The following is a 12,267-nucleotide window of genomic DNA, read 5'->3' on the forward strand; positions in this document are numbered from 1 at the left end:
AGAAAAAAACACAGACAAATTTCACTTTATACAATTCCTAGTTGTGTGAACCTGGGTAATTCATTTAGCCTCTCCAGGGCCTGGTTTCTTCATTAGTAAAAGTAAATGGGGGGAAGCTAAGTGGTGCAGTGGATAGAGCACCGGCCCTGGATTCAGGAGGACCTGAGTTCAAATCTGGCCTCAGACACTTGACACTTACTAGCTGTGTGACCCTGGGCAAGTCACTTAACCCCAATTGCCTCACCAAAAAAAAAAATTTCTTATGCCAACTGACAATATATCAAAACCATGATGGGGAAATCATGGAAGGGATAACTATTGTTTTATTATTTTCTAGACTTAAGAAAGTGATGAAGAAAGAGTTTGTAATGCAAATTAAACTTAAAAATGTGTTGTTTATATTCTTTTTCAGAGTCAATTGTTAAAAATTTGCAATCACATCCCTTGCCACCAAGCTATTGACCTAGGAAGATCAAAGTCACACAGACAAAAAAGTAGAAAAATTGTATTAAGATGAGCAAAACTCATATTAAGCACACTTGCTTGCAATGTCTAAAATTGATGAGAGAGTATAGTTTGACTTTTAAAACTGTTGTCTCTGTAATTGACTCCATTAATCACTTTTCTTTATATAGGGGATAAAACCTGTGTCTGTACTAGAAAAGATAAGAGTATCATCTGCTGTAATTCAAGAACATCAAGTGCTTTCCATTCAGGATCTTGATCCAGCCATGATCTCTAAAACTAATTACAATAACGTATTTGCGTTGATTTCTATTCTTCCTTCCATTTTCCCCCATAATTCATATAGGATCAAATAAGAAAATGGAAAAATATTAGATATAGAATTTATTTTACTGATGGAAGCTGTAAAAACGATGATATGCTATGAACAAGTTTTTCTTCCCAAATCACATTTGCTGAGATTTCCAAAGACACACTATCTTCCACAGAATTCTCTGAAATTGCTGTTTCATCCTGGGATTCCCCACAATCAAGATGATAGAGTGAAAGGAGGGGTAAGCAGCCATGAATATCTCAGAGATCAGTACTTCAGTGAGTTTAACTGGAGGAAATTTGGAGACAATGGATAAAGGAGTAGCCAGGAAGTAGATTACATAAAGGAGAAGAAAGGAGATGAGAGACTTTAGGGCAGCAACATGAGCCATTGTCTGAGCATCCTTCCTACCCTCCATGTGGTGCCGCATCCTCTTGTGGTGTCTGTCCAAACTGATGATCAGCATGCCAGAGGAAAAGAGAAACACAGTGAAAGGGACCAAGCTTCCCATGTTGAGCCAAAGCATGTGGAAATAATGCTGACCAATGAAGAGGGATAAGGTACTGTTTTTTGGAATCTTGTTATACCCCAGAATAGGTACAAGGAGCAGCGTAGCCAGGAGTGACCCCAGGAGGAAACAGAATCCAAACCCCACGGCCCTCTGTTTCAGCCACGTGAAAGCAGGATGAACAAAGTTTGTGATCTTTATGCAATAAAAGACACTGAGGCAGGTAGCCAAGCAAAGATTTGCCTGGCTTAAAAAGACCCAGCATATATTCAAATAGTATATCCAGGATGCTTCTAAGAAGTAAGAGTAGGAAATTAAGTCGATCAGGATTAACAACTGGAGGTGAAATCTGCAGGTGGCCAGCCCCAGAACAATGAGGCTATAAAGAGATGTTGTACGGTACTTGTACCAATTATGTAAACTCCAGCACACAAGGATTCCATTCCCCACAAGCCCAATGAGAAATTCAGCTGTAGCCACTGCCAACAGCAACCCCTGTGATGCAGTCAGCATAGTTGGGGTGGAGGGAAAGCAACTTTCTCACCTATCCCCAACCAAAAGGTGTCCTTCAAGGATGATGCTCTGGAAATAGGAATGTAGAAGACTTCCAACTATGGGACCCCTTGGAATGACATTGGTCCACTATGGTAGAATTTTCCCTTTCATCAAGCCTGGGTGAGGCTTTGAGTCAGATGTTGTTATCTGAGAGAGATCACAAAGCTATACCCAAGGAAAGCATGCTCTGAGATAACAATCTCTCCTTCATTTGCATCCACATGATCTATAGACTCCCTTGTAGCCATCTATGAAACAGAGCCACAATGTTAGCCCCAAAGATACCAAAAAATAGAAGCCAGGTACCCCAGAAAGGCTATATGCCAAAACACATGCCAAAACCCTGAACTGTCAAGGGTAAAAGAACTCATGACATCAAAAAAATAATAATTTAATATCACTCTTTTCCTACAATATATCAGGAGAGGGGAAACCATGATTTATCATTGTGTTGATCAGAGTTCTTAAGTCTTTCAAAATCATTTACTATATTGTAATCATTGTATAAAGTCTTGCCCTAGTTTTACTTCAATCTGTAATAGTTCATACAGGTCTCCCACTTTCTTTGAATCTGTCTCATCATTTCTTAAAGTGCAATAATTTTTTTATTTTAACTTTTTTTGTTACTTGGGATTTGACAAAACCCAAGGAGCACAAGTTTCCATAATACGAAGAAGAACAGAGAAAGAGAACTGTATGAAATCATATATCTTATTACATACAGGTTGGAATTTTTTAAAAAAAGAATATACTCAGTTCTGCACATTAGTTCCAAAGCTGTCTCCCTTGTCTACATTGCCTTCTGAACTGTCTTCCAATCTCTTCTGTGCAGTTTTATTAAATGTTTCACTAAAACTCTTTTCTCTCTTCTTGTATTTGGTATCAAGTTCTCTCTTCTTCCCCCTCCAAATTCTTTCTCCCTCCAAAACAAACAAAAAAACCCCACTCTCTCTTTTAACAAGTTTACAGAGCCAAACAAAATAAACATAGACATGGGCCATGTGCAAAGATGCATATTTCATTAGCGTTTATCACTTTTTTTGTGAGGAAGTGAGTAACATGCTTCATCATCTGTCCTTTGGAATTGTGAGCAATCATTGCATTGATCCAAGGTTTGAAATCTCAGAAGTGTTTGTCTTTACGATGTGGTTATTTTTTAAAATGTTCTCAGCTCTGTTCATTTCACTGTATCCATTAGTTCACACAAGTCTTCCCAGATTTCTGTAAAACCATCCTTTTCATTATTTCTTATGGAAATAATAAAATTCCATCATAATACTTGGGTTCTGAACTGGCTTGCTGTTTCATAGAAAACACACAGGTTATAACCCTGTTTCCTCAGAAAACACCAGTATACCTGCTATGGAGCATTGCTTCATGTCATCAGATGGCTTTCAAGGACTTCTCACATCTAGTCTAATGCCTTTGATTGCTTGACTCAATAGATATTTTGTTATTGGGTTAAGGTAGTTACTTTTAAGTGGGGTGGGATGGTTTACTGGCTGACTCAATTACAGACACACACCCCATCCTTACACACAACTTGTTTAGCCATTCTCCAATTGATGGACACCCATTTTCCTTCTAGCTCTTTGCTACAGCAAAAAAAAAAAACAAAAAAAAAACAAAAACTGCCAGTATAAATATTCTTGTATATATGGGACCTTCCCCTCTCTCCTTGACCTCCTTGGTATTCTTGGCTAATAGCAGCATCACTGGGTCAAAAATATGTACAGCTTCGTGACTTTTGGGGCATAGTTATAAATTATTTTGCAAACTAGTTGAACCAGTTCACAGCTCTACCAACAATGCATTAGTGTGCCAAACATAATACAGCCCCTAAGTGCTCACAGCTTCATAAAGTAATGAATTTGAGGAGCTGGAGGCAGAAAGACCAAATAGGAACCCATTGCAATAGCCCAGGTTAGAGGTGTGGAAGGCCTGCATTAGGATGGTAACTGTGTATGTAAGTAGAGAGGAGGAAATGGTGGAAGAAAAATCAATAAGACTTTCTCTCATTTCCAACCCTACCTCCACCCCCACCCCCAGTTAATAACATCTTTCCTTCTTGGCCTTCACATGCACTTAAGTGACAAAGTGAATAGAGTCTTGTACTTGGAGCCAGGAAGACCTGAGTTCAAATCCTGTCTCAGGTACTTATTAATTATGTAACCCTGGGCAAGTCACTTAACCTCTCTCAGTCTCAGTTTACTCATCTGTAAACTGGGAACAATGATAGCACATACATTGCATAGTTGTTGTGAGGATCAAATAAGATAACCTATGGAAACCAAAAAGTCCATTAAACTTTTCCAGAAGGTAAACACATTTGGAGTTGATTAACACACAATTCCTCTTACATTAAACTTTTTCCGTGGCCTGACCAGTCACAGCAAAGCAAGTTTGACAAGGTTCAAATTTCTGCACCTTCTCCCCCCATCTCTCAACTCATACCCAACACAACTTCAGTTTGTTGTTCAGTATAGTTTGTTGTTTAGTTGTTTCAGTCATGTCAACTCTTCTTGACCCCTTTTGGGATTTTCTTGGCTGAGAGTAGTAGCTAGTCTCTCTAACTTTATTTTATTTTATTTTATATAAATTCTATATATTGCTATTAATAATGTACTTAACATTTAATGTTGCATATGACAACTGCCTGTTTGGGGTGTTATATCCCTCTACTGAACTGCAAGCTTCTTGAAGGAAAGGTTCATATCCAGTGTAAACTTTCCATCCTGCCTAGTAACTTGCACATGGTGCTGCACGCAGAAGGTACTTAACAAATGTTTGCGGTATAGCGTTGTGTTTTATTGTAAATCAGTGACTGAGAAACCAGTATTAGGATGAGAAGGGAGGGAGGGAGGGAGGGAGGAAGGAAGGGAGAGAGGGAGAAAAAAAGCATTTATTAAGAACCTGTTATGTGCTGGGCACTGCACTAAAGCACTTTACAAATGTTATCTCGTTTGATCCTCACAACAACCCTGGGAGATAGATGCTATTATTATTCCCATTTTATAGTTGAGAAAATTGAGAGTGAGGTTAAGTGACTTGCCCAAGGGCACAAAGCTAGTGTCTGAGGCTGGATTTGAACTCAGATCTTCCTGACTCCAAGACCAACACTCTCTTCATTGCATCACCTAGGTGCCTAGTTATAATGGTGACAATGGAGAGAGAATGGGGAGGGAAATTATTAAGGTAAGGGCTGGACTGGGTGGAGAGATCTTGTGCCCAAAAATAAACCTCTTATGACAGGATCCTTGTCTCTCTCCTACCTGCTCCTCACCCACCGAACACAGGGATTACATATCCCCTGCCTAAGTGTCCCCTTTCTCCATCCCACCTGTCCTGGGTATGCTACAACTTCTACAGTGATCCCTCATTCTAGAAAATGGGTTTCATTCAACACATAGCCTTTCTTCATCTATCCCAGATATACCATTTTAGACTGGGTGTATCTTATGCTAAAGACAAATTTCCAGGACTCTCCCTCCAAGGGAAGTCTTGTATGTTATCCTCTCACCTACCCTTCCATATCTCTTTCCTTACCTTCCATCCTTGCCCCAAATTACTTTCTTTTCTACATCCATAAGAACTGTTGCCCCAAACCTGGAATCTGCCCCAATCCCCTAGAATAATGCATAGCACATGCATAGTGCATACATCAATACAGGCATTCATGATGAGCACGACACACAGTAATAGTGATGACAACTATAACAACAATGGCACCAGAAAGCAAACTCTTACACTTGTCATTCACTATATCCTATTACTTCTCTAGAAGATATATTTTGTTTTTAATGAACTTCTGTTAACACTGTATTAGTTTTGTTATTTGACATCTATTTCTGATCTAAATCAAGATCTGTGGACCACTACAGTCCTAAGAATCAACCCATTCAGTAAGGAGATTCCCACTTTCTTCACCTTTCAACTTTGGCCCCCCTATCTTTCCTGGGAACTTCCTTTTCTGGGAACTGAAGGCTTGGGGTGCTCAGAGCACCTGAATAAAGTTCATTTATATATTTCTCTATTACCTGTACTTCTTTCTCTTTCCTTCATTCCCTTTATTTCTCCCTGGTTCCTCTTCTTTCACTTCCATTTCTTCTTCATCTGCCTATTTCCACTTCCTTACAAAAATTTCAGACCTATCAGTGGCACAGTTAAAAAGAGCATAGTCAATTTATTCATCATTCAGAACTCTGTGGAGTATTGCAAGCTCCTTTAGATCAGGGTTTTTGTTATTTCAGTTTTAATAACCCCAGTACATACATAGCATTTTGCACATACTGTGCTATGTAAATGTCTCCTGAAATAAATTAAAGCAAATTAAATTGAACCTAGATGCTGAAAGGTTAATACAAAATATGCAAAATCAAAAACAACAAAAATAATTTTAAAAGATGATGAATAAAGCTGTGCCTGTGGAGACAAGTCGAGTGAAGGAATATTTATTAAGTACCTACTTTGGGCAAGGCATTGTGCTAAATTCCAAGGATACAAAGAAAGACAGGGAAAAAAAACCAGTTTCTGCTCTCAAGGAGCACCAATGGGGGAGACATCATGTAAACTATGTACAAAGATATATGTGGGATAAATTGAAGCTAGTCAATGAAAGGAAGGCACTGACATTAAGGAGAACTGGGAGAGTCTTCTTATAGAAGGTAGGATCTTAGCTAGGGCCTGAAGGAGTCCAGAACAGCCAGTGTGCAGAACCGAAGAGATAAAGAATGACAATCGTGGAGGGCAGCCAGTAAAAACGCCTAGAGTCTAGAGATGGAAGGTCTTGTTCAAGAAACAGCAAGGAAGCCAAGGTCAGTAAATTACAAAGTCAGTGGGGGATTGGGGAAAGATGTAAAGAGACTCAACAGATAGAAGGGGCCCAGGTCATGAGAGCCTGGTATAGATCCTCAGGTTATGGGAGGCTTGCTGCAATCTAGGTTTCCTCACAAAATGCCACCTTCAGTTGCACCATAGAATGTTCTTTATTCTTGCTTTGAGTTTAGGGTGCAATAGAATAATGAAGATAGTATGTCCTGGAGAGTAAGTGCAGTTGACCACTAGCAATATGCCGTTGATCCAATAATTTCTTATCCCAGTGGAAGGGAGAAAGATAATCATTCGAGCAATGGAATAAGGAACATAGAGAATGAGAAAAAAAATCATAGCTTTCATAGCACCTACATGAGCTTCGGTCTGGGGGTTCCAAAAGCTGTTGGCATTTCTCTGCATCTCCTGCATATGCCTCCTCAGGGAAGAGATTAACAGGGAACAGGAAACCAAATTGATGACAAACTGGAGGCTGAAGCTTAGAACTACAGAGGCCACTATAAGGAAAATGGAGCCCCTGCTGCTGATGTTGGTGCTGTTCCTTGCATTCTCCTGAGTGGAATCAATTGAGCTAGGGATTTTGCTGAGCAAAATAGATAGAAAATGTGAAAAGACAGGAACCAGTAGACATGCTAGCAACAGCCAGGGCATCTTCAAGGACAGATTTCGCTTTAGCCAGAGAAACAACGAATGGTTGAAGTTTGCAATCTTCACACAATAAAAGATGTTGAGCAAGGTCACAATCCAGAGGCTGCAGGAATCCAGGACTATCCAAGAGTTCAAAATCATCGCATATATAAGTACAGGGCATTCACTCTCTAGAAAAATTAAGCTGAACACCAAGTACAGGAACATTATACACAGACATATGCATCGGGTGATGGCGAGACTGGACAGGATTGTATCAAAGGAGGAAAGGTTTTTACTTTTGATCCAGGTCCTACAATTGACTGCCAAGATCAGCAGGTTTCCAACAATCCCTGTCAGGAGCTGAATTAGAGAGAAAATTATGAAGAAAATCCGAAAGAAAAAAGAAATGGGCAGAAGCATCTTTGTTTGTCCAGGATCCCCCACTTGCTGTGATGTTAAAGGAGAAATCCCAGTATGTTCAGATCTGCCTTTGTGGCACAACTGTTTTTACCTCTTTTTCCCAGAACTGCAAATGAGATTAGTGCATCATCTAAGGACCAGCTGCTTTTTCTAGGATGCAAATCTTCCAAGGATTACATTACTGCTCCTTCATTCACATCCTCCCTGTTTCCCTTAGGGAAACATGTCAGATGGAGGAGTGTCAGGGTTAATATTGATGTCTTTCTTCCTTTAAAACTGTACCTTCAATCTCTCACCGTGTACCTAGCTTCATTCCTCCTACGGGTAAAAGATTAGTCAGAATAGCTGGGATAGAACCAACTCTTCCTCATTGCAGAGGGAAGAAAATATTGGAAGTAGACTAATCTGTATCTCCTAGCTTTTATAAATTTCAATCATGATTCTTATTGGTACCTTGAGAAGCACTGTGATCTAGGGAGTAAACTGTCAGGAAAACCTGGGTTCAAGTCCTATCTATGAATCAAACTCACCATGTAACCCTGAGCCATGTAACTCTCTAAACTAAAATGACAAAGAATTTACTCATCTCTATCAGCCAGATGAATTTTGTCCCCTCCCCCAGTATCTCCGTCCCCCAGTATCATCACCATAATGAAATCACACGTCCAATCCCCACCCTCCACCCTCAGCCGCCAAACAAAAACTCTAAAGATACAAGACAAGTAGTAAAGCGTAGTGGAAAGAGAGCCTGACTTGGAAACAAGAAGCCCTGGATTCAAATCCTGAATCTCATACTTGTTGGCTGTATTACCCTGGGCAAGTCAGTTAAAATCTCAGTGTCCCCAGCAACTCTCTAAGACTGGAAATTATTTGATAGTTGCCAGTCTGCACTGTTGGAAGAAATTTCTTCACTGTGAGTTCCCTATACCAGTGAAATTGCAGGTATGGATTTTATAAATAAACCTACAAGACACTCAAGCACTCCTGAGGATACAATGAAATAGTATCAGCTCTCCTAAGTCCAACTGGGTCTACCATGCCATGAAATTACATTGACTTTTCAAAGGATAGCCGAGAAAGAGATAAACACAGACAGACTGCTACCCAACAGAAAGTGACAAGCAGCCCTTTTGACCTGCTGCTGAGACTCCAAGGAGCACATTGTTCCCCTGTCTTCTCCTCCCCTCCACACACTTAGACACAGAAGCCTGAGGAGCAGCGGAGCTGTTGTTCCCTGCTGTCTGCACTCCAGAAGAAGAGAAAAACAGAAAAAAGAAATAGCCAAGAGAAGAGAGACAAGAAATAGCCTGATGATGCCAATCTACCTATGTCACCTGCTCCTTCCCCAAAAAAGCATAATATTTCTTGCATTCCAAGCTTAGACTTGAGAGTTAGTAAAGGTGTCCTTAAATAATGAGGTAGAAATAAATCATCAGGATACTTGACAAGGGTAGCAGCGAATCAGACTCCTAACAAAGCCTTATGTCCCCAAGTTGTGCTGTTAGTTGCCTAAAGTGTTGGGCATGGAGAATGTGGAATGGTCAAATGATGAAAAAATCAGTGATAGCTACATCCTTGACAACAACTTGTGAACTATGCTTTTGGAATAGCCTATGTCAGAAGTCATGAAATTCTGATAGAGACCACATTTCCACTTTCCAGAGTCCCCTTTACTTTCTCCTTCAAACCAGCTCCTCTAATATAGTCCTGAAAGCAGTTTAGAAACTTAATGAATGTTTGCTGAATTAATTAACAAATGATCCTCCCAAAGGAAAGAAAGCATAGAATGTCAGGGGTGTAAGTGATTTCCAACAGAGAGACAGATGAAGCAGGAGGAAGAGAATGAGGAGGAGGAGGGGGATGAGGAAGAGGAGGAGGGGAGGAGGAGGAGGAGAAGAAGGAGAAGAAGGGGAAGAAGGGGAAGAAGGGGAAGAAGAGGAAGAGGAAGAGGAAGAGGAAGAAGAAGAAGAAGAAGAAGAAGAAGAAGAAGAAGAAGAAGAAGAAGAAGAAGAAGAAGAAGAAGAAGAAGAAGAAGAAGAAGAAGAAGAAGAAGAAAAGCTATTTGAGAGCAGGGACACTCCTTCATTTTGTCCTTGGATCTCTATCACGTAGCATAAAACCTTACTCTCTATCACCTAGCATAAAACCTTACTTTTTACATAGGTTTGAATTGCTGTATATTGAGTATCAGTCTAGTCAAATCCACTCCTTTTATAGTTCACAGTACCAGAAACCTCATACTTGGAAGGGGTCTCAGAAGTCATTTATTTCAACCTATACCTGAACAGGAATCCTCACTACAGCATCCTTGATTTGAACTCAGGTCTTTCTGACTCTAAGTCCAGTACTCTATCCACCCTATCTACTGAGGTATCTAGCTGCCTATCAAGACCACTGTGTAATCTCACTTGGTTATCTACTCTGTAGATGGACTTTGAAATCGCTTAGGTAACCAAATATCACACCAAAGTATGGCTTTGTCATCTCATCATCTCAATTATCAATCATTCTGGAATCTTTAGTTCACATTTCGTATGTGTGTGTGTGTGTGTGTGTGTGTGTGTGTGTAACAATAACACTACTCATCAACTGGTAGTGAGGTAGGCATTATGTCATTTTTTTCTAATAGGAGTGATAGATTTACAGTGATCCAGCCTCATTTTCTCACTTCATCCTCATGGAAAATAGAATGAAAGCTGGAAGGAACCAGAGGAACAGGGAGATGAAGTGGTTTTCCCAAAGTCATTTAGCTGTTTAGTAGCAGAACTAAGACTAGTCAGTAAATCAATAAACACACATTTATTGAGTGTATGGTATGGTGCTAAGTATGGAGGATACAAAGAAAGGCAGAAACATTTTCTCTGCCCTCAAGAAACTCATATTTCTAAGAGGGGAGACAACATGCAAACAACTGTCCATATAAGATGTTGTGATGTTTAAAATATAAATTGTGGTCACCTTAAATTAGTAGCTTTAGCACCAGTCCTTGGGCATTAAACATTTATTAAAGCATACAGATATTCCCATGGAGTTCAGAAAGTTAAGAAAAAAACCTATTTAGCCTAGAGTTCCAGCCTGGTCTGGTTCTTCCTCAAGTCCTCTGCCACAAGCCTGCTTCAATCACGAACTCTCTCCAGCAAACTAATTGTGGAAGCTTTTTATAGGTCTGGAACAGAGGCGGTCCTTACACACTGCTTCAAGCTGATTGGTTGGCGTCATCCAAATCCCTTGGTTCTGAAGGTGTTCTCAAGGTGTGATTACAATCCAGTTAACTTGAAGTAGGCTAATCAGCAGTTAATCATTCTCACTTGATTCAATCAGTCTAGATTAATCTCCAGGTGGGTCTTTGAGTATCTGCTAAATCTCATTATTTCATCACAATTTATTCATGGCAGATGGGAGGACCTGAAGTCTCATAAATGAGTTCAGTTTTCTTTCCATTACCTAATGGGGTGCTCTACCTTTTGTCTGTTTATCCCCCATTATCTTAGGGGGACAGGGAATCCGCCTTCAAGAATGTTTGAGACTATTTTAAATCATACATGATGAAAAAGATGCAGTTGTCCACAGTGAAGTCGTTGCCAATCCTCATGCAACTGGGATACCCCAAATTCTTCTTTTACCCATACCCAAGTGATGTACTGAAGGTTACCTCTATTGAGCATGGATGGCCTAGATTCAGGGATTTTAGACCACTAAGACAATAAGAGCTACAATGCAATAGCAAAAAGAGCTTTGTCAAAGTGATAGAAAAAGATGCATGGGATTGGGAATCTTAAACTTTTTACAACAGAGAGACATCCCAGTAAAATCCCAGTAGAGTGGTTGACTATATCAAGAATTCCCAGTATCCTGAGAGTGATGCAGATAGAGAATTCACTGAGCCAGCCCAAGACAGGACCATTAATATGAATTCAAGCTCTTTGTTTAGAGCCCAGAAAATGTTTAAATACTTGTGTGTTACACAATCCATGAAGACAAATAAGTCAATTCTGCTTTTCAGGTTCAGGTTGTGTTATTGCATGTTTAAAATGGAGAAACAAATTTTATTTAACCTTTATTTCTATAAGAAGTTCTTCCATAAATGCTCCATATTCTATAACACCTAGCCCCCACCCCTCATCTATTGCCTCTACGTATGCTTACTCAATTTACATGCATTTCTGTCATGCAAGGTGGAGAGCATAATGAGGTTTTTAAGTTATTGCCTGGCCCTCTCAATGTCTGAAATTGTACATTTCAGAGAAAAAGGGATGAGTTCTCCCCTCCTTCAGATCTTAGATAGAACTTTAGGTAGATCTGAGTGACTGCCCTAATCAAGAGAAGATTGGTGGGCTTGTGCCCTGCCTCTGAGTGAGGTAGAAGGAAGTGAGAAGAATGACAAGGTGTCTATTTGCCCTGGACTGTTTACCTAGGCCACAATAAGGTCCTCAGGGTAACAACTTCTGGTGAATGACTTATCTTATTTAGCAGCTAACATAAAAGCACTTAGTAGATGTTATTCAATAGAGTGTTTTCTAGACTGAAGAAATCGATCAAAATTTGG

At 39.9% G+C, this 12,267-nt stretch overlaps 2 protein-coding genes across 2 annotated transcripts; both read right to left on the minus strand.

The window, feature by feature from the left end:
• Positions 1 to 911: 911 nt before the first annotated feature.
• TAS2R5 (taste 2 receptor member 5) lies at positions 912 to 1,799 on the minus strand. The gene has a single exon (XM_043967554.1). The coding sequence runs from the start codon at positions 1,797 to 1,799 to the stop codon at positions 912 to 914; it is 888 nt and encodes a 295-aa protein (XP_043823489.1).
• Positions 1,800 to 6,803: 5,004 nt separating this feature from the next.
• Positions 6,804 to 7,721, minus strand: TAS2R4 (taste 2 receptor member 4). The gene has a single exon (XM_043965554.1). It carries the CDS (start codon positions 7,719 to 7,721, stop codon positions 6,804 to 6,806), a length of 918 nt encoding a protein of 305 aa, XP_043821489.1.
• Between the last annotated feature and the right edge of the window lie 4,546 nt (positions 7,722 to 12,267).

The sequence above is a fragment of the Dromiciops gliroides genome, chromosome 5, assembly GCF_019393635.1.
Source record: "Dromiciops gliroides isolate mDroGli1 chromosome 5, mDroGli1.pri, whole genome shotgun sequence".
Classification (NCBI taxonomy): Eukaryota; Metazoa; Chordata; class Mammalia; order Microbiotheria; family Microbiotheriidae; genus Dromiciops; species Dromiciops gliroides.